The 27,989-nt window shown below is 39.4% G+C and overlaps 1 protein-coding gene across 12 annotated transcripts in view; it reads left to right on the top strand.

Moving 5' to 3' along the window:
• DLGAP1 (DLG associated protein 1) overlaps positions 1-27,989 on the top strand; it is a gene marked incomplete at its 5' end in the record, with an annotated part of 616,937 nt that overhangs the window by 389,429 nt on the left and 199,519 nt on the right. For 3 of the 12 annotated variants that reach the window (XM_081097403.1, XM_081097411.1, XM_081097408.1), the window contains one exon: positions 192-289. The exons of 3 other annotated variants lie outside the window; for them this stretch is intronic. In XM_081097403.1, coding sequence (XP_080953529.1) covers positions 197-289 — 93 coding nt within the window. Of the gene's footprint in view, positions 1-191; positions 742-27,989 lie in introns of those variants that run through there. 6 more of the 12 variants (XM_081097399.1, XM_081097402.1, XM_081097409.1 and 3 more) reach the window with 3 other exon arrangements.

The raw sequence follows: 27,989 nt of genomic DNA, 5'->3' as shown, positions 1-27,989 counted from the left end.
TGCCAGTTCCAGTTAATACAATCAATTGGTGATAATGTGCTCACTCACAAGCTGTTTGTAGTTTTTTTTTTTAAAAAAAGGGCTCTTTTTCCCTCCCCAATATTGTTATTTTTAAATGTCAAGAATCAGATGTCTGCTGTGTAGAATTATTGTACCACTGCCAGTGACTGTCTGTATCAGGCTTTGGATCAGGGACATGGATTTGAAGACATTAAAACTGTTTAATTCTCAGTTGAGATGTGGTTGGCTTTTATACATTTGGAATAGAGCATTTATGGCACATCTCAGGGTAAGTGCTAATAGTTAAGTAAATAAAATAGGAAGGGGATGAAAGGAGTAAAAGGAGCTTTTGTTGTGGTTTTGTTTTTGCTTTAAAAAAGCAAGATTCTTGGTTCTGTATATGCGTCTTTATGTAAACGTTATCTGTTGAGTGACTGGTATTTAAAGCCATTCAGAAGAGCAAGATTTTAGATTTCCAACTGTTAGCCTAAAAACCAAAATCCCTTCAAATCATGTATTTTGCGTTCATTCAGCAGCAGAAACAGGAAAAGAGAAAGAAAACACTCTCGGGTAGAAGTAGAGAGAGACACAGAGAGGGAGAGAGAGAGCAAGACAGACCCGGGAAAGAACGCACTCACAGAGATGAAATTTTAGGACAAAATGATCGACCTCTTTAAGGCTGAGTGGGTTTCTTCAGTTTGTGTGCAAGTTTCAAGAAATGGAAGGACTGACCAGGTTTGGGTACAGCTCTTTTATTACTTTGTATTTGGGGATAGTATGTTGCTGGTTTGGGTGGTTTGGGGTGGAGGGGGGAAGGGGGATTGTTTTGTTATTTTATTTCTTCTCTAAATAATAGCTAGTAAGACTGTAAGAGCTAACAAACTAATGTATGTGCAGATGGTAAGAAAACAGATTGATACTTCGGACACCCACAAATCGGTGTCCGCACAGGGGCTTTGTAAAATCTTTAACTGACACAGATGATCTAAGGTGCCAGGTGCTATTAGAGAACATTATGTGGCTAGTGATTGAAATGTGATCATTCGTTTTCCATGACAAGAATCCTGAATGCTTACCGTTCTGTTGCAAAATTAAAATTTCTGGATGGTTGAGGGGCTTGGGGGGCGGGGGGGGTGAGGGGGGATGGCTGCTGGTTAAATAAGACTCCACCAAAGATCACTGAAGTATCATTCATAAAGCATGAACCCAGGATTATTTTTCAATGCAGGTACAACTGTTTTTCAAAATTTTGTTCAAGATTATTTCAATCTTTGCCCAGTGAGGTTTTTCTTTCCCTGGCTGAGGCTTTTCTTCCTCTTGTTTTAGAACAATTTAAATTATACGGAATCAACTAAACTACTGTATGTGAAATGTGTGACAGTGCTGAGCAATTCTGCTAGTGGCTTTGGTTACTGTGAGGTTTCCTTGCTGCCGTTTTAAAACCCCCATCCACCACATTAGTTGATGGTTTTCTTTTGTTGTTGTTTGTTTGTTATTTAAATTGCTCTAATAATCCAGCAAAGAATGCCAGAAATTTTAATGTATTTCCTCTTTATCTTGCACAATCTCCCTATTTGTCACGGATCTCAGTGGAGAGGTCCTTCTTTGTTGATTGGGAAATGAGGCTACTCCTGCCTGAGGTTAACTTTGAATGTAGAATCAGTGATCAGCAGCAGAATCCTCACAATTCTCTCCTGGGTTTTCTGTAATTCTCACTATCGCCCCTATCCAAGTAATGGGGGTGGTGGGGAGACAACTGGAAAACACTACATGAAAGCAGGTGTCCAGAAAGACTCAGTGGTAGTAAAAAGAAGATTGAAATGAAATAGAAAAAAAAAAGAGAATATATTTCTTGGAGGTTGTTAAAGAAACTTTGTTATTCTTGGTCTACAGTTTTATTATTTTAAAGACATTTTCAGTAACACCAAAAGTGCTTGGTTATCTGATCCCACAAAGTCCAATCTACTATTGGAAGTTTTAGCATTAGTTAGCACTGAGTAAGAGAGGAAAACTAGCCTTAGGTCTCTCAGTGGTCAGTGCATTTTATTTCTTCACTCCCTTGCATCCTTATAGGGCAGTTTGCTTGGTTGAAAATTAAAGATAGTAACCCAAGTAATAATTTACCATTCTGTAGAAAAATATTTACCCATAATCTCTGGTCCCTTTGAGATCATGGCTTTACACATCTTTACACCAACAGTGATTTGTAAATGGTAGAACTCATTGTATTTTTGTTTTGTTTTGTTTTGTTTGAGGTTTTATAGGAACCACTAAAAACATATGCAGTGTTACCAAGCTGACTTTGATTTGGTGACTAGATTAAGGGTGTTTGTTTGTTTGTTTGTTTTCACCATTTTGATTTTTGGTTTTAATGTAACCATCTCTTAGATTCTTGTGTTCATTGAGATGGAACTGAATCAGAGGAAATTCCATTTTTATAGATCTAAACAGTTAAAATTACAAATATGGTTCAAACTATAGCACCTCATTATCAATAGATAGATTATTTTCTGTCATTTGCAAGGGAAGCTTGGTTTTTAAAAAATGAAAATTGGCCAGTTTAGGTAAAATGAGATTACTATTAACAAGCCCATGAAGAGCCCTTACCGGTTTGGTTCAGTGGATAGAGCGTAGGCCTGCGGACTGAGGGGTCCTGGGTTTGATTCCGGTCATGGGCATGTACCTTGGTTGTGAGCACATACCCAGTAGGGGGTGTGCAGGAGGCAGCTGATCGATGTTTCTCTCTCATCGATGTTTCTAACTCTCTATCCCTCTCCCTTCCTCTCTGTAAAAAATCAATAAAATATATTTTAAAAAAATTTAAAAAGCCCATGAAGAGTTGTATAATCTCACTGTGATTTGTTTTACTCACCTGAAATTTTGAACCTCTAATTTTTCCCATTGGACAGCAATAACATGCATGTCACTTCACATCTAGGGCTCATTTACCTGCTTCTCAAGACCATCTTGCCTCACCCCCTGCCTTTTGGCTTCACCTCTAATAACTCCCATTTGGAACACATTATGACACAGGGAAAATTCTTTTACTTTATTTTTGTAAGTGCATATTCAAGTGTTTTTATAAATGCTTAATCTGAAACCACAGTTGGAGGGGGTGCTCTAATTTTTTTCAATGAATCATTTATTCTCCTTCAACCCAGTTCTCTCTATTTGTAGCTCAAAAGTAAAGATATAGAGAATGAATGATTCCATTGCTGTTATTCCAATAACAGAGGTAAAGGAGATAATATAGTGTAAGGAGAGACATATCATACAACTCCTTCTGTTACCTTTGGCCAGTTTCTTATTTCTACTATTTTTATTATTATTTTATAAGAACATTTATTAAAGAAACAATGACCAAGGAAAGACCTCTTCTGATTCTCTAACCTTTTAAGTGTAAGAATATATAGAATTACCGTTAAAAAATTGGGTAGTTTATTTTTTATTTTCTAAAGTTTGGCAATATACCCTACCTTGTTTCTATTTCTAAGATAAAGAAACTTCTCATTACATTTGCAAAATAAGTTTTCTAGACAGGTAGATCTTTTCTTTTACTATTAGGTCACTATATTCTATTAGTTATAGTTCCTACTCATTGTTCTTACAGAATTAGAAAACATTTTATAAAATGTAGGCTTGTGATATCACAGAACTGTCTATGAAGCAAAATAATGTGGAGTCCAGGGTTAGTGTACATTGTGTGCATATATGCTGGTTGCAACCTATAATTCTATGGTTACAAATGGCAGGTAGTATTTTTAACCTCTAACATAAAGAAATGAGTATGTTTTTTTCTCTTATTCCTATCAGTCCTTCCTGCACTCCAATGGTTTTATTATGAGTGAACCACATGCCAAAGAAAGACAAATGGAGATGTGACCTTTAGACACAGCGACAGAGCCCTGACACTGGATTTTCAAGACAATACCCTTCTTGCTGACATCTTCCATTCTCTTGGCAGCCAGTTTTCCTCACCTCTCATGTCACTTTCCTAAGATAAAAATTGTTAACGTATCTGTAACCATACTGTCCAAATGTGACATGTAGGAGAGAATTATTGAGCAATGAGACCTTTAAATCAGGGCAACTCTAAAAAATATGAAAGGAAGATTGCATGGGAGATGACAATGGCTACAGTCTGACCTCTTGGTCATTGCTTTCAAAATGAAAAAGGAAATGAAAAAAAAACATCTAGCTCTAAAGTTGTAAATACTATATGAGGCATTATATATATATTGGCATCCATGTGGGTAAAAATTAGCATAATACGACATTCATCTGCATGTATAGAATCATGTATGTGTGTGGTCACTTGCTTTATCATTGACTATTAGAGCAATGGTTCCTCAATTTTGTGTATGCATGAAAATCAGCTTGAAAGTGTCTGTAAAATGAGCCTTTTGGGCATCAAACCAAGAGATTCTGATTCTGTACATCTGGAGTGATTTTCTTACAGAGATAAATAAATACAAGAACCACGCTTTAACCCAATTCTAGGGAACTAACAACTAAATTTATCATTTTACCTACTGAAGGGGGCAGTCTAGCCTAACAGATGAAAACATGGGCTTTAATATTGCCACTGACTTCCGACATGACTTTGGGTTCCCTCTACTTAGTATTTCCATTTCTGTATCTGAAAAATGAGTATAATAACACAACCTTTGTATTTGTTTAGGTGTTTAACATTTTTTAACTTTAAATTTTGCTATTAAATTAAAAAAACCTAGTGTTCAATGTTTTGAGTTTACAAATCCTGAGGTTACCATGTTTCTCTGCTTCTTCATGTGATTCATGTACCTTACCACTTTTTATTTTATATTTTGCTGGGTCTAATTTTCATTAATCCACAGTTTGATTCCTTGGTAAAGGAAAGCCCTCTCCCAGTGTTGGATGATAGTAGGTCTTCATCATAGAATAGATTTTAGGCTTCTTCGTCAACATTCCAACTACACATAAAGCTTTGTCTACAAGTGAAAAGATCATAAAGGGTTGATGTTTTGAAAGCTTAACATTAGTGGGTCAGATTTTCTCATGCCTTGATATTTCCTGATGGAACACAATTCTTCTGGCCTCCTCAAGGTTTAGTTTGTTCAAATAAAACCTCCTTTTATTTTCATCCCTTAAGTCTGTCAAGACCCTGGTGCCTTATTCCAGGAAGCTTTGGTATGTCAACAGGACAATTTAATTAACAGTAGCAGCTATGGGGATTGTCTACAAGGGGTTCTATCTACTCTTCATTGCTTTCTTTATGGGCTTATCCAGGTTCTCTGAGGAGTGTTTCCACCATGGCAACTTTCATAGGTGGGAGTTCTGCTATTGCTAGCAGATGACAGAAGCTCTTTGTCCATCACTCTTCTTCACCCCTGTACAAAGTCCCTGATTAATCCTCTCCATTAATCTGAAGAGTGAGATTACATCACTGAAGCCAACTACATCATACTTACAAGGCTGCAGAAATTCAGACAAAGAACATAAACATCGAAGTCAGTTCTCTCTCAGGAGCTCTTTCCTCCACAGGACCATGGGGAGCTCAGACTTTCTCAGACAGCCACATACTCCCTATCTCACCTGCTTCCACATTGCCACCAAAGCAATAAAAATAAACCCATTATCATTCATGGGAATAATGCACTACAATTTAATAAAATTATGACTCTTAATTGTGAAAATTTGAGCAAATAGTTTGCCATTTTTCTTTATAAAAATGGAAATGACTGAAGATAAAGATCCTCCTGTGAGCATAGTAGGACTCCTGTAAGGTCACCCAGGACCTGCAGCCCACTCGTAGAAGGCCAACTGTTAGCCCAACTTGTATTATGGGCATCAGTCTCGACCGGTGATCCCTCCTGCAGTAAATACGTACAGAGAGAGGCACGCTCCCGCAGAACTTTGCCTTTACGTCCCTTAAAGGATCCTAACTATTTGTAATCCTCAGAGAATTTGTCTTTTTTTTCCCTTCTCCTCTTAACTAGAAGAAGTTTAGCTGGCTTTTCTGTGACTCAGGAGGTGTCAGTGAAAGTAACTGTCATTTGTTTGCAAATGAATGCTGAGCTTTCTGAAAATGACTCCCATATAAAATCTTTCCCCCATAACACTCCTCCAGCCTTCTAGTTGATTTTAGATAGTTTCCTGTTCTCCCACCTCTTGGAAGTATTCCATGGCACGCTGAGCAGACACTTTTAGTCAAAAAAAAAAATCCTATAAATAGCTGATTTTCCTGCTTGCTGCCTTCTCTCTGAGGCTTTCACAAAGGAGGTGAAACAAATCCACCAGAAACAAGAACTCTCTGTGAGGGGTGAGTGGTGAGGCTTGTGGAAACTCAGGTCCACAGGCCGAAAGTTGTCATTGTAGGTTTGCCATATTTGACTTACGCAATCATTGAACAGAAAAAGAAACATTTTATTTCATGCTAGATGATCTCAAGAACTAAACAATCAAAAATATCTCATATGAGCTTTCACACTACTTTAAAAATATATATTTTGACTTTCACGCTGTTTTTTTTTTTAAATCCCCAAACCAACTATACTTATTAGCTTTTATTGGTAAATCTAGATAACCAAGTCCTATAGCTATTTCATGACAGGAAATTTGAAATTTCCAAGATATTGTTCTTGCTTATAGAGAGCTTGTACTGTCTAGCCCAGCTTCTCTCTGTCTCCTATACGCTCCCTGCCCCCGCACCATCCCACCTCCCGTCACCCCCTCCCAACCCTTCCACCCCCACCCTGCCACTATTGTCAACACCACCAAATCTCCCAAAATGATATTATGGAACAACCTGGAAGACTGTACCCATACCAAGCAAGACCTTACTATCATCCCTCATTGATCTTACTGAAATCAGCCTTAGAAATCAGGCATGTGAGGTTGATTATACTCCCACCTACTTCCACCTTCCCAGGTCCTATACCCTTCTGAGCAAAAGAGCATTGGGCTTAGCAGTCCTTTCCCCTTTTCCTTTCTTCCTTTTCCCTTTTCTTCCCCTTATGTTTTAGGTAGCCATTTTATAACATAATTTGGAACAGGAAAACATCAGTTTGCAGATGAGGACACTGGGGCCTGGAGACATTAGCTGGCATCCTCATGGCTTCTCGGCTTTAGAGGGCCATGCAGAGGCAGGGACAGTAGGAAGTCTTCCTCTTACTCAGTCTGTTCATGTTCCTCAATCATGTAGCACAAAACATTCATTTGTCTTAACTATTAGAGGCCCGGTACATGAATTCGTGCATGGGTGGGGTCCCTTGGCCTGGCTGGCGATCGAGGCCTATGGGGCACCGGCCAGCTGGGGGGAGGTTGGCCAGCCAGCCCCGCCCCTGGTTGGGGTGTGGGGCCTGATTGGGGGCGGGGGGAGGGGCCATGGGAGGTTCGGAGGGGTTGATAGGGGCCCAGATTGGGCGGGTTGGCCGCCGCAGTGCCTGTCATAGCAACCAGTCATTCCAGTCATTCCAGTCATTCCAGTCAGATCGTTGTGCCGTTTGGTTGCTGGGCTTTTATATATATAGATATACTCAAGAAATTCTGCCTCCTGTCCCACCCCCTGCTTTTTTTACTTTAGGCATTGGGACTAATTTGGTCATGTAGTTTCTGGAGAATGCATCTTGTGCCTTTCTTCTTTATGAACTCCCAGTGAACATGCACAGTCAATATAAGCAGTTATTGGCAAGAACTTCAAAGATCAGTTAGCTCAGTGCATTTTACACTTTTAACCTATTTAGATGAATTTCTTGTTTGTATAAAAGATTTTAAAACAGAGCTACTCCTAATGAAGCAATAAGAGGAAGAAAAGGAGGATTCAAATCTAAATCCTCTTCCCCCATCTACTGTCCTGCATCCAAGTTTTCCTGGGGTGGGGAGAAATTTCCCCACACACACACAATTTGAAAACTATTGCCCATTCCTTCCCCAATAAGCAGATCTAAGCTATCAAAGAGAGTTTAATGACCCGGGTAGGCAGAGGGAATAGTCTGTATCTACTCTTAATAAATCTAATAAATCAGAAGACCTTGATAAAGTCCAAAAAATGTTAAGTAATTATTCCAAGCTTGGTAAGTTTAATTCACTGCTCTCTCAGACTGTAGTCCTGGTGCCCTGTCCTTCATGAAAACACAACTGAGCATGGGTTACCAAGAATTTGTGATTAACTCACACTATAGAATCACTTCTTAGCTATAACAGAAAATTCTTTTTTAAAATATTTTTAGTGATTTCAGAGAGGAAAGGAGATGGAGAGAGGAAGATAGAAACATCAATAATGAGAGAGAATTATTGATCGGTTGTCTCCTGCATGCCCCCTACTGAGGATCGAGCCTGCAACTTCAGGCATGTGCCCTGACTGGGAATGGGACCTGGTCCATAGGTCAAGCTCAACCACTGACCAGGCATAACACATCATTCTATGTCACCCTCATCCCCTATTCCTCAGTTGTGACCCAGAGAAAGGGATTAGCTTTTCTAAGAACACACAGGCCCTTTGATTTCCAGTCTAGAGCTCTTCTATCACATACTGGATGCAGTTCATGAGACAATGAATGATGGCAAGGAGAGGAAGAAGATGGAGGAGGAGAATGAGTAGAAAGGGAGAGAAAAAAAGACCATAATTTATTGAGAAAGTTCTATGGCCCTATGTTTAAACATATACTGTCCTTATTTCTGAAAGTTTCTGGGGCAGTTATGCATACCCTCATTTTATATGAAATGGGAGTAATTAATGTGCTCAAGATTATGCTGCTATTAAATGACAGAACAAAGATTTAAAACCTGATCATCTGATTCCAAAATCTGTTCACTTTCCACTATATTATGCAGCCTCTGCTATGTAAATAGTCCCTTTGATCTTTTCCTGCAAGAATGTTTCTTGATGAGAATTTATTTTAATACCAATTTTAAAGCATGATTAACTATAGTTAAAAAATATATCCTACCATTGTGCTTAACTGTAAACCTAAGTCTAGTTTGGAGAGTGATCATGTTAGAAAGCAAGTCATATATGAGGTTCATTTGCAAAGTTAGATATATAAAGTGTTAAATTGTATTAGAACAATATTTCATGTAGCAGGAAAATTATATCTCAACCTATGAAAGAACCATTGCTCAAGGCTGTTTTTGCTTTTTTTGTTTGTCTCAATGAGAAACAGTACTATTGGTCCCTTGAGACTGCCAACTTGATTGTAGTTATAACATTGTTAAAACACTACAAGGTTATGTCTGAATGAGCACTGTCTTCCCATTTTCTATCCTTTCCTTGGACTAACTTGGGAATGTTTGCTTCTATAAGAAGTAATTTCACTGAAATGATGAGGAAGTAAACTAAATATAACCAAATACAATTCCTTTAAATCAGCTTGACTTTATATTTGTCCTTTAGGGAGACCAGATAGTTATTTCCCAGGCATACTATGAGCCAGAATTCTGTTTGGTGCATGAACTCCTGTAATCCAGATTGTTAACTAAATATTGGAGAAATTCACCAATTTTACTATCTGTTAAATTATCACTCTAAGTCAGAAGGAAAAGAGATGTTTCCCTAAAGGTCTATCTTTAGAATGCTTATAAATTACCTTATAAAAGTATAACCAAATTGAGTCATAGAATATCCAGGACAGAGCACTCATGTGTATCAGCTTAGAGCTGGATACCTATATCCAATGCATAAACAGTGCTATTCACAGATATTAGTAGAGTTTAAACTGAATTCATTTAATAAATAGTTGTACATGCTCACACTTTTTAAGTCCATCAGGCTAAATAGTGCCATATTTAATTATGAATTTAGAAGTCAATGTAGTCTTTCTTATCCTGCTTCTCAGCTTATTTTGGATTTTTCCTCATGTACATGTAGCTCATTGCAGATAATTTCCTGTTCTAGCAAGCCCTTATTTAATGCCCTCTCCTATTTGTTTAAGCCCGGATGAAGTTAATTTTAAGTAATGGATACAGGCTTAATATGTTCCACAGCCTTCACTTTCTCTTGGTTCAAGATTTTATAAAATATCCCCATGCATAAAATAAAATGTTAATAATTCAGTTAATAGGGCTTTGTAGATGACTAAGAAATGAATGAATTCACTAAAATTAAACCATGCCAATTTAATCTCATTTATGTTTTTGAAGGTTTTATTAGATTAATGAATGAATAGAATTTAGCAATGTCTTTCTTAGTTTCAACAAGCATGGAATCCATCCAAGTATCATAATATATAATCCCTTTGCATCGTCTAGAGTGTAGAAGGAAAACTTTTGTTGAATGATTTAATAGAACTGGCATTCTCAACAAGTCTTTCATTCAACCAAGATTTATTTAGCACCTGTTCAGTCGACCCAGACTGAACTCCAGGAGAGGTGACTAGATAAAAGTGGGAAGGGCTAAAGACCAGCTTGGGTTAAAGAACAGAACATCTAGATAGCCAACCACCAGGCTGGTGAGAATAAGTGTATGGAGGACAGGTTTGAGTCTCTGGTTGACAAGATGATATGGAATCATTTTTCTAAAATATTGAAATTTCCCAAAGATGGAGAACATGGTTCAGCCTAGAGGCGAGGCCCCAGCAATTTAACACTCTGGACAGAATTTTTCAGGACAAGCAATGGTGTGAAGGTGACATAGAAGACAGACAAACTCCCCAGAGAGCATAGGAGGCATCAGACTCTTGAGTCCAACAACCAATCTTCTGGCCCTGGAGGCAGTGGGGCTGCCCAGGCCCTAGAGAAAAAATCTGGACAGTAAGCAGAGCACTGTCCATGAGGGAAAGCATCCTCAGCATCAGCACCAGGCCAGCAGGAGGCGCTCTCCTGGATTCTGTGGGCAGCGGCAGCAACACTAAACCCAGAAAATGGAGATGCAGTGGGGCTGCCGTTAAAGCCATAAAAGTTCAATGGCATGAGAAAAGCAGAGAGAGCAAGTCCAGAGAGAACCCTGGGAGTAATGAGTGGGTTTATTATTACACCAAAACCTAGCTGCATCCCCAGATCATACACCTGAGAATGGAGCTCTTAGATCAGGAAGAGTTTTCTAACAAAGGCATCAGATCTCAAGTAGGGTGAAGAAATTCTTGTTATTAAAAATATGTAATGAAAGTCTGGGTGAACATCTCAGGGATGGAGCGAAGGAAATTTCCCTATTTGGTAAAATGATGGTGGATGGCCCATTGGATTCCTTTTAAATCAAATAGTCTAGTTCTGTGCTGTCCAATATGGTAGCCACTGCCTCATGTGGATATTTAAATTTATATTAACTAAGGTTAAATAAAGATCAAAATTTAGTTGCTCAGTCACAGTAGCCATATTTCTAGTACTCAACTCAGTAACCAGGTATGGCTGGTGTTTACCATATTGGACAGCACAAATATACAATATTCCCATCATCATAGAAAGCTACTAGACAGCATTCCTCCTCTTCTTTTGGGCTGGTATTGTGTGTGTGTGTGTGTGTGTGTGTGTGCGCGCCTATTATAATGCACTGATTTTTACTAGGTTTGGGTTTGCCCTGAGGAGGTGACATCCTGTTGTGATGTCTCAGTGCTCAGCAGTGTCAGAGCTGGCCAGTACTTCTCTGTGTGTGTACGTGGCACAGGACAGCTCAGTGAGAGTGAGAGCTGCCCTGTGGGAATGCCTGCTCCTCCACTTACCCACTAGGTGGCATTAAATAATCCATTCCACCACTCTTAGCTTCTGTTCCTTCCTTTGCAAAAAGACTCACCTCGTGGAGTTATTTCGAGGAATATAGTCTATAAAGTACCTAGTTTTCAATGAGGACAATCAACTTTCACTAGAATCCCGAGGATTTGCCCAGATTTTCCCCAAGCATTTACCAGCCACACGTTATGCACGTGGAGCATTGTGCTGGGCATGTCTTTGTTCCCCTGGATCTGCCATCAGCCCTGGCATGGCCCTTCCAGGGGCCCTGCTCTGCTCCTGCTTTGCATTATGTGCCCCCCTCACCATTAGCCAACCAGGAAGTACCTAGAATAATATTTCCATTCACACTCTGAGATTTGCACCGAAGCTTTTTCTCAGACAATAAGCCTCATCTGTGATTTTCCTCCTCACTTATAAAAGCAGCCTGCAAAGCCTTCCTCCTACTCAGAGTTATTTGTAAATTACAATGTTTTGGCACCTCTAGGAGCTGAGTCTGGGTGCAAATGGACTCAGAGCTTGGCAAGGCTTAGGAATTTCTGCTACAGCCAGTCACACAACTGGTTGCCAATCTGACAGGCCCTCTCCCCAGCCAACAGGTATGGTTCGCATCTTACCTGAGACACTTCTGTGTACATCCCATTCTCCTGCCTTTGACCAAAGAGCAAGAGCTTTCTAGAGAGACCCTAGTTGCTATGGGTTTTCCAGGGCAGTGTTTACATTAACCCTATTCATGAGGTGAGTGAGTCTCACGCCTTCCCTTTGCACACTAAAATTTAAAATACTAATTTATGGGTGTCCATGGGAGACTTAAGCACACCATTCTGAGTTGTAAATGTGATTACCTATTTACATAATAGGCAGTAGTTGAACAGTCGCTGGGATGTCCTTTTGAAAGTAGATTTTTGTTTTGGGGAAACTGGTTTAACCAAACATGTGCTATCTGGTCTCCTTTGTTTACTTACCAAGCTTCAAAGCCGTGTTTCTCATATTGCTCTCTGAAACCTGATGTTCTGTGGCCATATTTGAGAGCTGGGAAGAGAGAGATACTTCAGCCCAGAAAGACATGAAATGTCATTGGTCACAAGTCAGTTGGAAAACTTTACTTTTCAGAAAAGGCCTTTCTAGAAAAGCTAACTGAGGCAGGAATCCCTAATGGAGACCCTCAGAGGGTTTCCAGGCCTGAAGTGTTCATGGGGAGGTTACTCAGAGTTGAGGCAACCCAGGAGCAGAACTGAGGAGCAGTTTGATTGACCTCTGAAGTAATCCTACCTTGAGAAGACCCTGTGGTGGGATAGAGGACGGGGAGGGGGATTGAGGAGAACTCAAATGCAGAAAGGCTGGGCATACCTACCTACCTAATTCAAGTGTTCTTAGGCTGGGCTGGGGAAATGTAGGGTGGGCAAGAATAAACTCCAGGGATTCAGTAAATTCTTGATATTACATTAAAAATTTGGGAGGGGAGGTTTTATATTCATTTTTCTTGGGAGAAAAGTTCTTAACATTTATCATATTCTCAAAAGAGATAAAGAGCCATTAATCATGATATTGTTGAATATCATGGCAGTTTTTTTTAATTAGGTAGTTTTCAAAAAAAAGCTTAAAATTGATTACTTTTCTTCTTTCTTATAACAGTCCATCAGAAAAAATTTTTGGTCATGACCTTAGAATAATTTGAGGAATGTGCAGTTGTTAAAGAGTTGTTGTGGGGCATATTACCTGAAATAAGTAGATTCTCTGTTGGACCTTGAATATCCTATTACAAAGTAAAGCCTGTACTAGGATTTATTGTGAAGGAGCTTTTATTGAGTGATCAGGTTAAACAGCAAAACCAGGAAGATCTGCTGTGTACAAGGGTTGAAGCTGAGAGGAGAGAAGAATTCAAAGATTTGTAAAATAGTTCCTACTCTCAGAGAGTTTCCAGTCAAGTGGGATACCACATAGTTAAATAAATATAGTACAAGGCAAAGTAAGAAGCATAAATATACCTGAACAAAGAATATGGGGTTTTTAAGAATAACAATCCCAACCTGAGGCTTAGGAAAGGAAGGGTAGAAGACAAGAAAGATTTCCCATCTGGAAATGCGGTATCTCTGAAGCTTTTCTATCATTTCTATGAAAGCATATTGAGATTTCTCTTAGCATTCTTCCATGTTTATTAATCACGCAGTAATTCAACCTTGCATCCCCCAGGCCTAACTTAGTTAGTGTTTAGCAAACACCATTTTGGATAGATGGATGGATGGATGACGGTCGTAGGCAAGAGAGAGTGAAGGCCCCAGGGAGAGAGGGGGAGGGGGAGAAGAAGCAATAGAGTGCACACGTCTACACAGTCCTTATTGCAGCAGCCAGCTCAGTTCAGAGTTTCTCGGGAGAACAATCAGAGAGATTTAAACAGTGGACATGTTCATGGGTCAGAAGTCCAGGCACAGCCTGGCTCAGCTGAGTGCTGTGCTCAAGGCCTCCCAAGGCTGAAATAAAGGTCCCAGCTGCCTGGGCTCTTATCCGCAGGCTCTGGGATGACCCTGCTTCCAAATGTTTTCAAGTAGATGCAGAGCCCAGCTCCTGTAGCTGTGCAACTGCGGTCCCTTCATCTGCCGGCCAACGAACGGCACATTGAATTTTCATCACGCTTTGAATCTCTCTCACTAATGCTGCCATATCTTTTGCACTGAGGCAGGAGAAAGCTCTCCTCTTTCATTTTATTTCATTATATTATATTTTATCTTATTTTATTTTATTGTCGTAAAATACATGTAAAATACATGTAACAAAGCTCTTCTTTGAAGCGCTCATGTGGTTACACTGGGTATGCCAGATTAATCCAGGATGATCTATCTATTTTAAGATCACTGATTAATGAATGACCTTATGGCATCTGCAACGTCCCTTTTGCCATGAAACCTAAGATAACATTTTCACAGGTGTGACACCGGGGGATGGAGATCATGGGAGCCAAAATTCTGTCTACCACGATAGTTATCCGCAGAGTGAATAAATATAAATAGCAGGTTGATGAGGGAGTTCCTTCATTGGCAGCCATGCATTTTGAAGGCCATGAAGTTAGTTCTAGGAAGAGCTTTGGTGTCAGATGGCTGTGTTCAAACTGTGTTTTACTGATTATTCAACTTTGAGTGCATATGTAACCTCTCTCTGCCTCGGTCTCCTCCTCTGTAATGTGGAGATAACAATACATATCACAGAGGGTTGTTGAAAGGATTAAAGTAGTTAATGTAATGAAAAGGGCATAGAACAATACTTGGGAAAGGGACATTACATAATGCCTCAGTAAATGCTATTATTTTTATTAGTAAGCCTGAATGTAGTAGCAATGTAAAATGCAACAAAACAGATTTCAGAGCCACTGCAGGGATTTCATTTGGTCAGGCTTTTGATGGAATGGAATCCTATAGCATCTGTATTTGTTTCCTACTTCTGCTATAACAAGGTACCAAGCCTTGTGGCTGAAAGTAACACGAATTTATCACCTTACAGTTCTGGAGGACAGACGTCCAAAGTGGGTCTCTCAGTGAGCTGAAAACACAGCAATAGCTGAGCTCAGTCCTTTCTGGAGGTCCTAGGGGAGAAGCGTTTTCTTGCTTTTCCAGCTTCTAGAGGCAGCCTGTGCGCCTTGACTCCTAGCTGCCTCTTTCTTCTTCGAAGCCAGCCATTACCTCATTCTGATGCTGCTTCTGTGGCCACGTCCCCTTCTCTGACTCCCCCATCTCTCCCTTTCACTTACCATTGGGACCACCTGGATAAGCAGAGTAATCTTCCCATCGCATGATCATTAACTTAATCACAGAAGCAAAGTCCCCGTTGTAAGGTAACACGTTCACAGGTCCCATGAATTAAGAAGTGGGTTCTTCGGGGACCCACTCATCTGCCTACTACAGAATCTACTGCCTAATGCAGGATATATTTTAAAAACCAAGTATAATTTTTTTAAGTTGTGCATGAAATGTTTGAAATCATCCATCCAGTGCATGTTAGTTAAATGAACTCACTGTATGTACATACGCAGTGGCTCCTGGATATTTCTTCTTTTTTTTTTTTAGACTATATTAAATGAGTGGGTCTAGATTCCTTCTTTACCTGTGAATTGCATATTTGCTGCTTCTTTTTTAACTAAAGTGTTTATTATTCACTTTACAATAAAACCCCAATTGTTTTATCACTTGAAAACTCCTTCTGATATCTATAAATATAAATACATACATTTTACACATTTTCAATTATTGTGTCATATACTGTTTTGTCTTTTTTCGTACATAATATAATTTTTAATTCAAGGAGCACTAACTATACATCAGACACTCTGATGAAGGCTAGGACCACAAAGTTGAAAGAGAAAAGGCTGATTCCTGTCCACAAGGAGCTCTCATTATACTGGAAGAGGGGAAGGATCCTGATCGTAGCAATTTTTAAGAAGGAGAAAACACGTTTGAAATACATAATCGCCTGTACTTGGAGAGTGAATGATTGAGTTGTCAGAAAGAGAGGAGTAGAAATGAAAAACAATTCATGGTTTGAAAAATTGGGTGCACATCAGTACCTCTGATATTGACAGATAATATGGGAGAAAGAATACGTTTGGATGGAGAAAATGATTTCATTTTAGACGTTTTGAATCTGATGTGCCATTTGAAGATGTCCCATAGACAAGTATTCATTTATTCAAAACTATGTGGAGGTTATTACAGTTATCTAGACACAAGATTATTATGGTTCAAGCAATGAAAGTAAAAGCAAAAAACTCAAATGGTTGGACGCTGTCCTGTACACCAAAATGCTGCTGGTTGGATTCCCGGTCAGGGCACATGCCCGGGGTGTGGGCTCGATCCCCAGTAAGGGGAATGCAGGAGGCAGCTGATGAGTGATGTGTCATTCATCAATGTTTCTATCTCTCTATCTTTCTCTATCATTCTCCCTCTCTCTAAAAAAAAAAAAAAGTCAATAAAAAACATTTTTTTTAAAATTCATGTGAGGAAGATGGAGAAGTGAAAGCAGCAAAATTTTTATTCTGAAGTGCAGGAAGATGGCAGGAATGGAGAAAGGTCATTTGGGAATTACCATGTGGAAGGGAGAGAAGAGTCTGAATGAATGAGATCACCTTGGGGCATGTGTAATTCAGAAGATGAGCAGCGTAGGCCAATTTCCTGAGCTACCCAGACTTTAAGCACAGACAAAAAGCAAAAGGAGAACAATAATAAAGAGTCCAAAGGATAGACAGAAAGGAGCGCCCTGACCGGTTTGGCTCAGTGGGGAGAGCTTTGTCCTGTGGACTGAAGGGTCCCAGGTTCGATTCCAGTCAAGGGCACGTACCTTGGTTGCGGGCACATCCCCAGTGGGGGGTGTGCAGGAGGCAGCTGATCAATGTTTCTCTCTCATCAATGTTTCTAGCTTTCTGTCCCGCCCCCTTCCTCTCTGAAGAAAAAAAAAAAAAAATTCATATGCAAGCAAAGGGAGAAGAAGATATCACAGAATAAAGAAGCTTCAACAAGATCAACCACCAAACAGTAGTTGAGTCAGGCAAGGAATGAAAAGTATATCAATAAATCTGGCAATTAGAAAGAAACTATTGCATTTGGCCTCAGTTTCCCTAAAGTGATGGGGTAAAAATCATGCTGTGCGTTTTAATAAATGCTTATTATTTTAGTAGTATAATTTTAATGAAAATGTGTACAGCTACTAAAATATGCGAGTATGCCATGGTTAAATTCTTCATTTCTCAATTGTTTGGCATTTAAATATTTTTACAGTTTTTCAATATTCTGAGTAATGTAACAAATGTTGTTTTTGATAAATGTGAAAAATTATTTTCTGGTTAGTGTTCCCAAATACTATACACTATTCTTCAATTCAAAAAGAGAAGTGCAAGTAAATCTTAGTATTTTAAAATAATTTAGGTATTCTAATTTTGAATAATTATTTTGCAGAGATTTTTTTTTCTCTTTCCATTATTTTCACATAGAGACAATCACAAATGTCTGGACTTGTCTAACCTGGAGTGCACCCTTCTATAGCAAGCATTTCCTCAACATACTACATCCTAAAGCCCTCTATTAATGCAGCATTATAGTACACTAGAGGCCTGGTGCACGAAATTCATGCACGGGTGCGGGGAGGTCCCCTCAGCCCAGCCTGTACCCTCTCCAATCCAGAACCCCTCAGGGGATTGGGCTGAAACTGGTAGTCGGACATCCCTCTCACAGTCCTGGAATGCTGGCTCCTAACTGCTCACCTGCCTGCCTGCCTGATCGCCCCTAATAACCTCTGCTTGCCTGCCTGATTTCCCCCCCTGCCAGCCTGATCACCCCTAACCACCTCTGCCTGCCAACCTGGTTGCCCCCAACTGCCCCCTCTGCCAGCCTGGTTGCCCCTAACTGCCCCCCCTGTTGGCCTGGTCACTCCTAACTCCCCCAACCCCACTGGCCTGGTTGCCCCCAACTTCCCCCCCTGCCTGCCTAGTTGCCCCAACTGCCCCCTGCTGGCCTGGTTTCCCCTCACGCCTCCCCCCCCCCCCCATCAGCCTGGTCACCCCACGCAGCCTGCTGTTCGGTTGTTGTCTGAGGGCGTCCTGACCAATTTGCATATCCCTCTATTATTAGTATAGATAATAATTTGCTTCCTTTCTCTACATTATAAACAATTTGATGCCCATTAGTAATAGGTTTCTTCACTTTCAAATAACTAATTTCCCACCCATTAACTATTTTTATTGACCTCACTTCACTAGAGATCCTCAATCTAAGTTTTATTTTAGCAATCACAATTCTCTCATCTAATTAAAAAAAATTGGGCCATTGCCTCAGTGGCCTGCATTCAACCTTATTTTGACTGGCAATTTTCTAATAATATCTCACTCTCTTTTTCACCCCTGTACTTAATATAATAGTAGTTTCTATTCTATTGAATTCATTCTCTCTTTCCAATTTGCTTTGCCCCACTCTAGGTTTTGTTTGTTTTTTCACATTTCTTTTTCTTTTCTTCCTATTAATTTAGTAGCCTATTCAAATCTTTTACTGTGACAAATGCCTCAAGGGGCATCCAATTATTTATTCAGTAGAAATTCCTAGAAGTGGACTAGGTGGATCAGGGAGTATGTAAAATATTAAGGATTTTTGCATATATATTACCAAATGACCTCTACAAAGGTTGTCTGAATTTTTACTCCAGTACCAATTGCCATACTTGACAATTCTTCTCTATTGTGAATACAAATCCACTTCCCTTTAACTTGGATGTAGAGCCATATGAAATAAACATAACTACTCTTCCACATGGCAGTCCTGCATATGCTTAATGAAAACAGTTATTTGTCCCTAAGTCTTCATTGGCCCATCTTCAAAAGACCTAATTTCTTCAGCAATTCCCTAAGAACAGGATTTCCAGCACTGTCAACATCCCAACTGACAAATTATATCTTGTTTCAAGGAAAGCAATATCCCTTTACCTTATGGTATAAATGTATGAACAATATTATAGTTGAATTCAGGCTTCACAGCATCCATTGAAAATCTTTGGATATAAACACCCTTCTTCAATCAATGCACTAGCTTGTCTGGCAGCCATGCTAACCTATCTCACACTCAGATAAAATTTTCAAGCCATTTTGTCACATGAAATCATGTTGTCATGTTTCTCCCACGCTGTACTGTGCACTTGGATCGTGCACAGTACTACATAAGGTAGTATATTATATTTATTTTTATTAAATGTCATCGTACAGATATAGATATGTCTTTCTAGCCCAGGTCCACCCCTGACTGTTATGCAGATTATGCACTAACTCTGCAGGACATCGTTTATATCAGTATTATCTTACTGTTATTTATTTGTTACTATGATTTTCCAGCAAATAGCAGTAGAATCTCGAGAAAGAGATAGCTTATTTCCAATTCCCCCACCTGAAAGTGCCATTTGGACTAGCAAAAAAATGTTTCTGCTGTCAAAATTTGAGAATACTAAAACTAAAATCCAGTACTTTAATTTTTCCCAAGATGTGTTATATCTTATAATATTGTCTAATATATCATCATCAATGTTGATGATAAAAAACGTTCAGAGTAAGGCCAAACAGGAAGGCTTATGCATACCTCTAGAAACCATTCTATCATGTTTAATGAAAACATTTATATACCATCTAGGGAAAGCCATTCAACCAGTTGTGAATCTCCTATTTAGTCCATATGTCTTTACTTTGTTTCAACGTATATTATTTTACTACAGGTATCATTGGGGAGGTTCATAAACTTAATACACATTTACTAAGGAAATTTTGTCATATACATAAGAAAATAAAGATAATAGAAATTACCCAGAGATCATCACTCTGAACATTTTGTGTTGTTGCTGTTCTTTGAAAATACTGGTCATATTGAGGCCTAAACTACCTAGTGAGAAAAAAAGAAAGCATAATATAAACATTATCAAGAATGAAGACAGGAACATGAATAACTGTACAGTAGAAATTAAATCTATCATATGACTAGAACAGAAATAGACTTCGTATCAATATATTGAAAACTTAAGTGGATAATTATTGGAAAAATAAATTCTTCAAAACTCAATAAAAACAGACACCTTGAATATATCTACAACAATTTAAGAAATTGGCACATTAGCTTAAAATTTACACAGAAAATAAAGGCCAGACCCAAATAGTTTTATGAAACCTGCTAGGAAAGGTGATCTCATACAAAAATTCTTTTAGAGATCTGAACAAAAGAGATGTCTCACTCATTTTAGGATTTAGTATATTCTTCAACAGACAAGGGCAATTTCTTTCATGGACCTGATACAAAAATCCTTAATAAATATTTGAGTAAGATTAAACAATTATTTAATTTAATGTAAAATAACATGGCCAGATAGGATTTATTTGGTAATAAAAGGAAGGCTTAGCATTCAAGAAGATATTCACAATATTCACAGCATTAGGAAATTAAAGGAGAAAACACATATGACTATCTCATGTGCATGAAAGGCATTTCATCATATTTAACAGCCATTAATGATTTTACAAAAATATAATAACAAATTATCAATAGAAAATAATTTTTTAAAGTGTATCAACTTATATATAGCTGACAGGAACTTCATGTGAGGTTGCATCTTCAAAATATTGCTTTTAAATCCATTAAGAAGATAAACCTCTTCTAAAATGTACTGAACTATATTTGGCTGCTGGTTCTTTTTTATTATTATTATTATTGGGATATACTTGATATATAATATTAGTTTCAGGTATACAATGATTCAGTATTTGTATATATTGCAAAATGATTACTACAGTAAGTCATTATCCATCACTATACATAATTTTAAAAATTATTTTTCTTATGATAACTTTTAAGATCTATTTAACAGCTTTTAAATATGCAATACAATAATATTAACTACTAGGGGCCCAGTGCACGAATTTGTGCACCTTGAAAGGAACTGTGGGTGGCGAGACTGTGGTGGGCACAGGGGCAGGTCTCAGCCCATCCTCTGTGCCCCAACCCAGCCCCTCCTGCTGCGGCCCCCAGTCCTCAGTCTGCTGGCAGCCCTGCTCCCGCTGCTGCCGCTCCCATGTGCTGACAGCACCAGCCCCACTCACACCTTCTGATGGCGCGGAGCGATTGGGGCTGGCACCAGCCGTGGGTGCGAGCGGGGCCAGCACCGTCAGCGGGTGTGAGTGGCGGCTGCTGCCCTGATCGTCCCTCGGGAGCAGGGGGAGGTGGAGAAGCCTTCAGGGGCGATCATGGCCGGCAGCCTCCGCTTGCACCCGCTGAGAGTGCAGAGCAATTGAGACCAGTGCCAGGTGCCGGCAGCAGGTGCAAGTGGTGGCTCTGACACTGGCAGTGGGTGTGAGCAGCAGCTCTGGCATTGGCAGCAGTGCAAACACTGGGCAGCACCACAGCATGTGGAAGCAAAGAATTTTCAATAACCACCAGAGGCTTGCCCCAATGACAGCGACTGGTGCCCCACCTTGGTCTGGTGCCCCCGCTCACCTGCTCCAGCATCCCTCCACAGCTGCTGTCTGCCATGTTCTGAGCTCTGCCACCTGCTGCCAATACACAACACCTTCTGGTGGTCAGCGCATGTCATAGTGACCGGTTGTTTGGTTGTTCTGCAGTTTGGTCTATTTGCATATTAAGATTTTATATATATGGATATCCACATGCTGTGCACTACATCCCAAGGACTTACTTTATAACTGGAAGGTTGGACCTTTTGACTCCCTGCACCTATTTCACTGATCCCATCCCCTTCATTTACCTTCCTTTCCCTCAATTCTGTCAGTTCATGTTTTACATCTTCCAGCTGCCTACCAGCAACCATTTGTTGTCTTCTCACTTCTTCCCTGAGTTCTTATAATTCTGCTTTGTGATCTTCCTTTACATGTAGCTGTAATTGCTTCACTGGGTTATTCTTTTAATCTTCTTTATGAAACGATATTTTTCCAGTGCATATCCATTATTTATAAGAAATTTGTGGTTGTTCTTTTTCATATTTCTTAGAGTACCTGCATGTGCATTCCTTTTATGCTACTCCTATTTGAATGAGTTGCATTTTCCTAGAGAATCAGAAGCTTCCTCTAAAGAGACTGCTGGGCAGTAGCCTCCCAAGCATTTGAGCCCAGGGCTTCTTTTGCTGTTGCTATAGTTATAAACTGTTTGTTGATGCTATAATGCATCTATGTAGTCACACGTACTCTGACTCTCAGACCAAACCTAGTTCTTTTTTCCCTCAGTTATTTCATGGATGAACTCACAGGCTGCCTGCCACATAAAAACCCTAATGATAGTCATTTTCAGAAAGAATTTTTCTGGACCTTAATGAGATTGGGCCGTTCACTCTCCACCACCTGCCTTAGTCCTGGCCTCTTCCACAGCACATGCCTCTGAGATGAGGCCCTTACTTTGGGGGAGGATATATTTGATGGAGTTCTCTAGGGTCGGCTCATACCTCCCAATTACCTACCACATTGATATGACTTCCCTCTTTGATGTTCTGCCTGACTCTGGCTGTGGAGTTTGGGGATTTTCGGCTGGTTTTGCTAAAAATGTGATTTGTGGGTATGCTTTTCACTTGGTTTTATTGTGGCTTTTATTGTTTGGAATGGATTCCAGGTGGAGAAGTGAGAAAACTCAGTTTCTGTGAAAACCAGTCTTGTTAACATTTAGAAACATTTCCCTACTGTTTTCTCTCTATACTAGTAAAGATGACTGCATAAGAAAGCTCAGGGTGTGTGTTTACCTATCAACCAAGTTAATCTTCAAAAATAAAAATAAAGCACGGTCGGCTTAGCATACTGCTTTTCCATAAACCCAGGCTGTTTCTCTTAGTGCTCAGAGACCTTCCATGTAACACCATGTTCTAGGATGAGGCTGTGTTATAAATCCAAGCCCATCAGGTATTATCTTTGGATGATTCAAAAGACTTATCCATCATCATCCCTTGCTGCTGTGTTTCCCTTAGCAATCTTTAAGATCACCCACCTTGATTCTTGGGTCCTCCCGAAAGCTCTTAGGGTACACAAAGATATAATTTGCCTAGGCACAAAACCTTAAGCTTAATGGTTTTAGGTGTGCCCTTTTTTAAAAAAAGGAAAATGTCTTCATTGGAATATTAAATTATTAATCTAATAAATCTCTTGATATTTTAAATCAACATCCTGCCTGCTCATTTTCTAAGCAAAATGTATGTATTTAATTAATAGTGGATCTTCATGCAGTAATGACACCGCAGCCATGTTAACCAGGGACAGATATAGAATAGTGAGACTTAATAAATAAGACTAGTCCTTACACCCCTCATAGAACACATGCTTTAAATTATTTTGCTGGTAGCAATTATGCTAAATTACCATTTCAACACAGCCTGCCAATTTAAGAGCTCTTCATTAGTCATTCAAAAAATATTTATTAAATGCTTACGATTGCCAGGCTCTGTGTAGATGCAAAGAATACAAAGATGATCAGAAATAGACATGATTCCTATTCTCAAGCTCCTTATTGTCAGTGGGAAGAAAATGTTACTCAGACCAATCACACAAATGAATTCAAATTAGTACTACCATGGTAGGGACTACTATTGAATTATGATGGGAGCTCTTCCCTGCGTGTAATCAGAGCTGTTTCTTTCTTCGTTGGGAGGAACTATGGCTGAATTCTGCTTATAAGATCAGGACACCTTTCTTGGTACTATGCTAAATATCTTGCACCTGCTGGGTCCATGAACCCAAAAGTTTATTCCTTGCCTTCTCTCCATGAATGCCTCATACTTGCCCTATTAGAAAAGTGGCCAATGGGCAGGGGGGTTGGGAGGAGGTCTCTTCATTGTGAGTTTAACCAAGAGACTCAACCCAAGTCTCTTCAAAGATGGCAAGAGTGAAGTGGCCCGTGCACCTTCTGAACCTTCTGCTCATAAACACAAGCCTATCCCGTGACCACTGTGCTCAATGCATACACAGGAGATTGCGATACTGCAGTGGCACACTCATTTAAGCAGTTCAGAGACGCATGCCCCTAGAAAGTAACGGTTAGGATCGAAGGAAGGGCTAGTGTAAATCAGACAATCAGCCTAGAGAATCATGAAAAGGCAGGAAGAAACAAAAGGGTCAGAAATGAATGTAATATGGCTACCTCACCAAAATGGTGCAAGATGAGTCTGGTAAGATTTGCAGGACGATATCATTCAGGGTCCTGGAGGCTGCATTTACATTTAAAGTTTTTTTAAGTTTATTGAATTTATTGGGGTGACATTGGTTATATAAAATTATATAGGTTTCAAGTGTACATTTCTATAATACATTATTTGTATATTGTATTGCATTTTCACCACCCAAAGTCAAGTCTCCTCTATCACCATTTATACCCCCTTTACCCTTCTCTATTTCCCCCACCCCCCTTTCTCTCTGGTAATTACCATACAGTTCTCTGTGTCTGTGAGGTTGTGAGGTTTTTTTGCTTAATCCCTTCACCTTTTTCACTGCATCCCCAAGCCCCCCTCCCTTCTGACAGCTGTCAGTCTGTTCTCTATGAGTCTGTTTCTAGTTTGTTTGTTTGTTAATTTATTTTGTTTATTAGATTCCACATATATATGAGATCATATGGTATTTGTCCTTCTCTGACTGACTTATTTCACTTAGCATAATACTCTCCAGGTCCCTCCATGGTGTCACAAAAGGTAAATTTCCCTTTTTTATGGCTGAGTAGTATTCCATTATGTAGATGTACCACAGCTTTTTTACCCAGGCATCTACTGATGGGCACTTGGGCTGCTCCCAAAGCTTGGCTATTGTAAAAAACACTGCAGTGAGCATAAAGGAGGGAATATTCTTTGGAATTAGTGTTTCCAGTTTCTTCAGACATATTCCCAGAAGTGAGAGAATATGTTTAATCTTTATACCCTAATTTGTATGTGTAGGAGGCTGGAGTGGGGAAAGCTGCTATCCACTTTGCCTTCTGAAAACATCCTTTTAGGTGAAGTCAAAAGATAGGTAAAATGGAAGAAGAACCAGTTAGAAGACAAATGTAGTATTCCAGGTGAAAGAAAATGGACAAGGATGGTGGCATGATATTGAAGCAAGTGAACAGTTCCCAGAGATTACAAATCTACAGGACTGGGTGATGTGGAATGTGAAGGAAGTGTTCAGAATGATACCTATGTTTATGACTTGCTTAAAAGATGGTTTTTCATTCACTGAAGTAGGGAACACCAGAAGAAGTACAGTGAGGACATGGTGAGGGGGAGGAGAGATGAGAAAACGATTTGATTTTAAGTGCTTTGAGGTATCTAAGTGAAGTTGTCAAGTAGCTGAAGTTCATGTGGGAGATATGGAATAAAATATAAATTTATGAGTCATCTGCATGTGAGGTTTTCCTGGGATTTAAATTTCTCTTCACCAAGCTTTTTCTTCTACGCTTTCCAATCTGAGGATCATTTTCTTTGGTAGAGAAAATGGTGAAGTTTCAAAGTCTGATGTTTTGTCCTACTTCTCCCTCCTCTGCATTGCTCCTCCTCCTGCTGCTCTTCCTCCCCTTCCTCCTCCTTCATCATCATCTGTTCACATTATACCATCTGGACCAAGCCTTGGGATTGTCCTTGTTCTTCTGTTTGTTCCAATTCATATATTTTTAAATGGCCTTTTATTTTCTGCTCATGGTTTTTTTATTCCTTTTTTTTAATTCACAAACTTCATTTTATTCTGTGCTTTAGCCCTTTGGTAAAATTCTTGCATATGCTCATCATTTAGTGTATTCTTTTTTATTGTGAACTCATCTCTCAAGTTTGAATCAAAGTCCTTTAATTTGAACACTTCAAAACTCTCCTTGTACAATTTTTTGGCCTCTTTCAAAGTGTTCTTCTTTTATTCTCATCTCAATCATTTCATATTATATCATCAGAATTAAGGTTTGTGATGCCACTTTCCCTCTTGAATCATCTGTCCTTTTATGTTATCTAATCAAAAACAAGTCTCCCCCTATTCTCACTTCTTCTTTCCCTTCCTTTTTCTTCTATTTTCTGCCTCTTCTTTTTTTTTTCCTCCTCCTCCTCCTCTTCCTCCTCCTCCTCCTCCGCCTCCTCCTTTTCCTCTTGCTCTTACTCCTCTGTTTTTGGAGTTTTGTCTTATTGAAAATTAGGCATGATTATGCCCTGGCTGGTTTTGCTAAGCAGTTAGCGCATCAACCTGCACACTGCAGGGTTGCAGGTTCAATTCCCCATTAAGGGCATGTACCTGGGTTGCAGGTTTGAACCCTGGTTCTGGTCGAGGTACTTGTGGGGTGCATGTGTCTCTCTCTCTCATTGATGTTTCTCTCTCTCTCCTCCCCCTTCCTCCCTCCCTTTCACTCTCTCTAAAAAAATAATCAATGGAAAAAAATGTTATTGGGTGAGGATTAACAAACAAAAAAAAGAAAGAAAGTTAGCCATGACTGAACACCAGCACAAATGGTTCTGTACGTAGGTCTACAGCTGATGAGTCCTCAAGGATTTCCCAGGTTTGGGGTTGCCCCTACTCTTTTCTAACTCTCCCTATCTACCTTCTACAGAATTTATAATATAAGATTATTATAATTACAAACATAGCATGACAATGTTTCTTTTAAAAATTAATAATTTTATTAACATCTTTATTGAAATATACTTTGAAAATCATTAAAATTACTTATTTAAAATATACAATTCAATGGTTTCAGTACATTTACAGAGTTGTGCAACCATCAATCTAAGAACAGTTTCATCACTCTGATAAGAAACATTCACTTCCCAGTACTCCTACCCCAAGCCCAGGAAAACCACTAATTAATCTACTTACTGTCTCCATAGATTCTCCATATTCTGGACATTTAATATAAATGGAATCATACAATATGTGATCGTTTGTGACTGACTTTTTTTCAAACAGCACACTGTCTTCAAAATTTATTCATGTTATAGCATTTATTAATACTTAGTTTATTTTTAATGCCAAATAATTGTGCACTGTCTGGGTAGAATACATTTTTAAACCATTCATCAATTGAAAGAAATTAGGGTTGTTTCCCTACTTTTTGGCTATTATGAATAATGGTTCTATAAACATTTGTGTACAAATTATTGTGTGGATACATGTTTTCAGTTCTCCAGGATATATACCTAAGAGTGAAATTTCTCAGTCAGATGGTAATTCTATGTTTATCATTTTGAGGCAAATCAACTAATTATTACTTTTTCTTTATTATATCTCACTAGAGGCCCGGTGCACGAAATTCATGCACTCGGTGGAGAGAGGACCCTCAGCCTGGCCTGTGCCCTCTCACAGTCCAGGAGCCCTCAGGAGATGTCTAACTGACAGCTTAGGCCCACTCCCCTTAGCACTGCCGCAGAGGCTGGAGAGGCTCCCACCACAACCACTGCGCTGGCCAGCCGTGAGCCCGGCTCAGGGCTTCTGGCTGAGCGGCGCTCCCTCTGTGGGAGCACACTGACCACCAGGGGGCAGCTTCTGTGTTGAGTATCTGCCCCTGATGGTCAGTGCATGTCATAGCAACTAGTCATTCTACCGTTCAGTTGATTTGCATATTAGCCTTTTATTATATAGGATTAGAGGCAGCCATAGTCTTATTAATTCAGGAGAGGAAAGTTTTAGGGTCAATTTGGCATCATGACAAAGACAAGAAAGGTTTAAAAGTCTTTAAGCTAAAATAGCTTTGCTAAGTCACGTTGTCCTTGTCTATTGATAACCTAGGATGGTCTTCTTGTGATTGCACATTTTACTTGGTAAAGCTGGATTTAAAAAATGCTGCCTGCTCAAATTCTATGAACTGAAACACCTGGAGAGGAAGCTGCAATAGCTCTTTGCCCATCTGGAAACGAGG

Source organism: Myotis nattereri (assembly GCF_964212035.1).
Source record: "Myotis nattereri genome assembly, chromosome: 8".
NCBI classification, from domain to species: domain Eukaryota; kingdom Metazoa; phylum Chordata; class Mammalia; order Chiroptera; family Vespertilionidae; genus Myotis; species Myotis nattereri.
The sequence above is the reverse complement of the archived record's forward strand: the minus strand, read 5'-3'. Positions and strand labels throughout refer to the sequence as shown.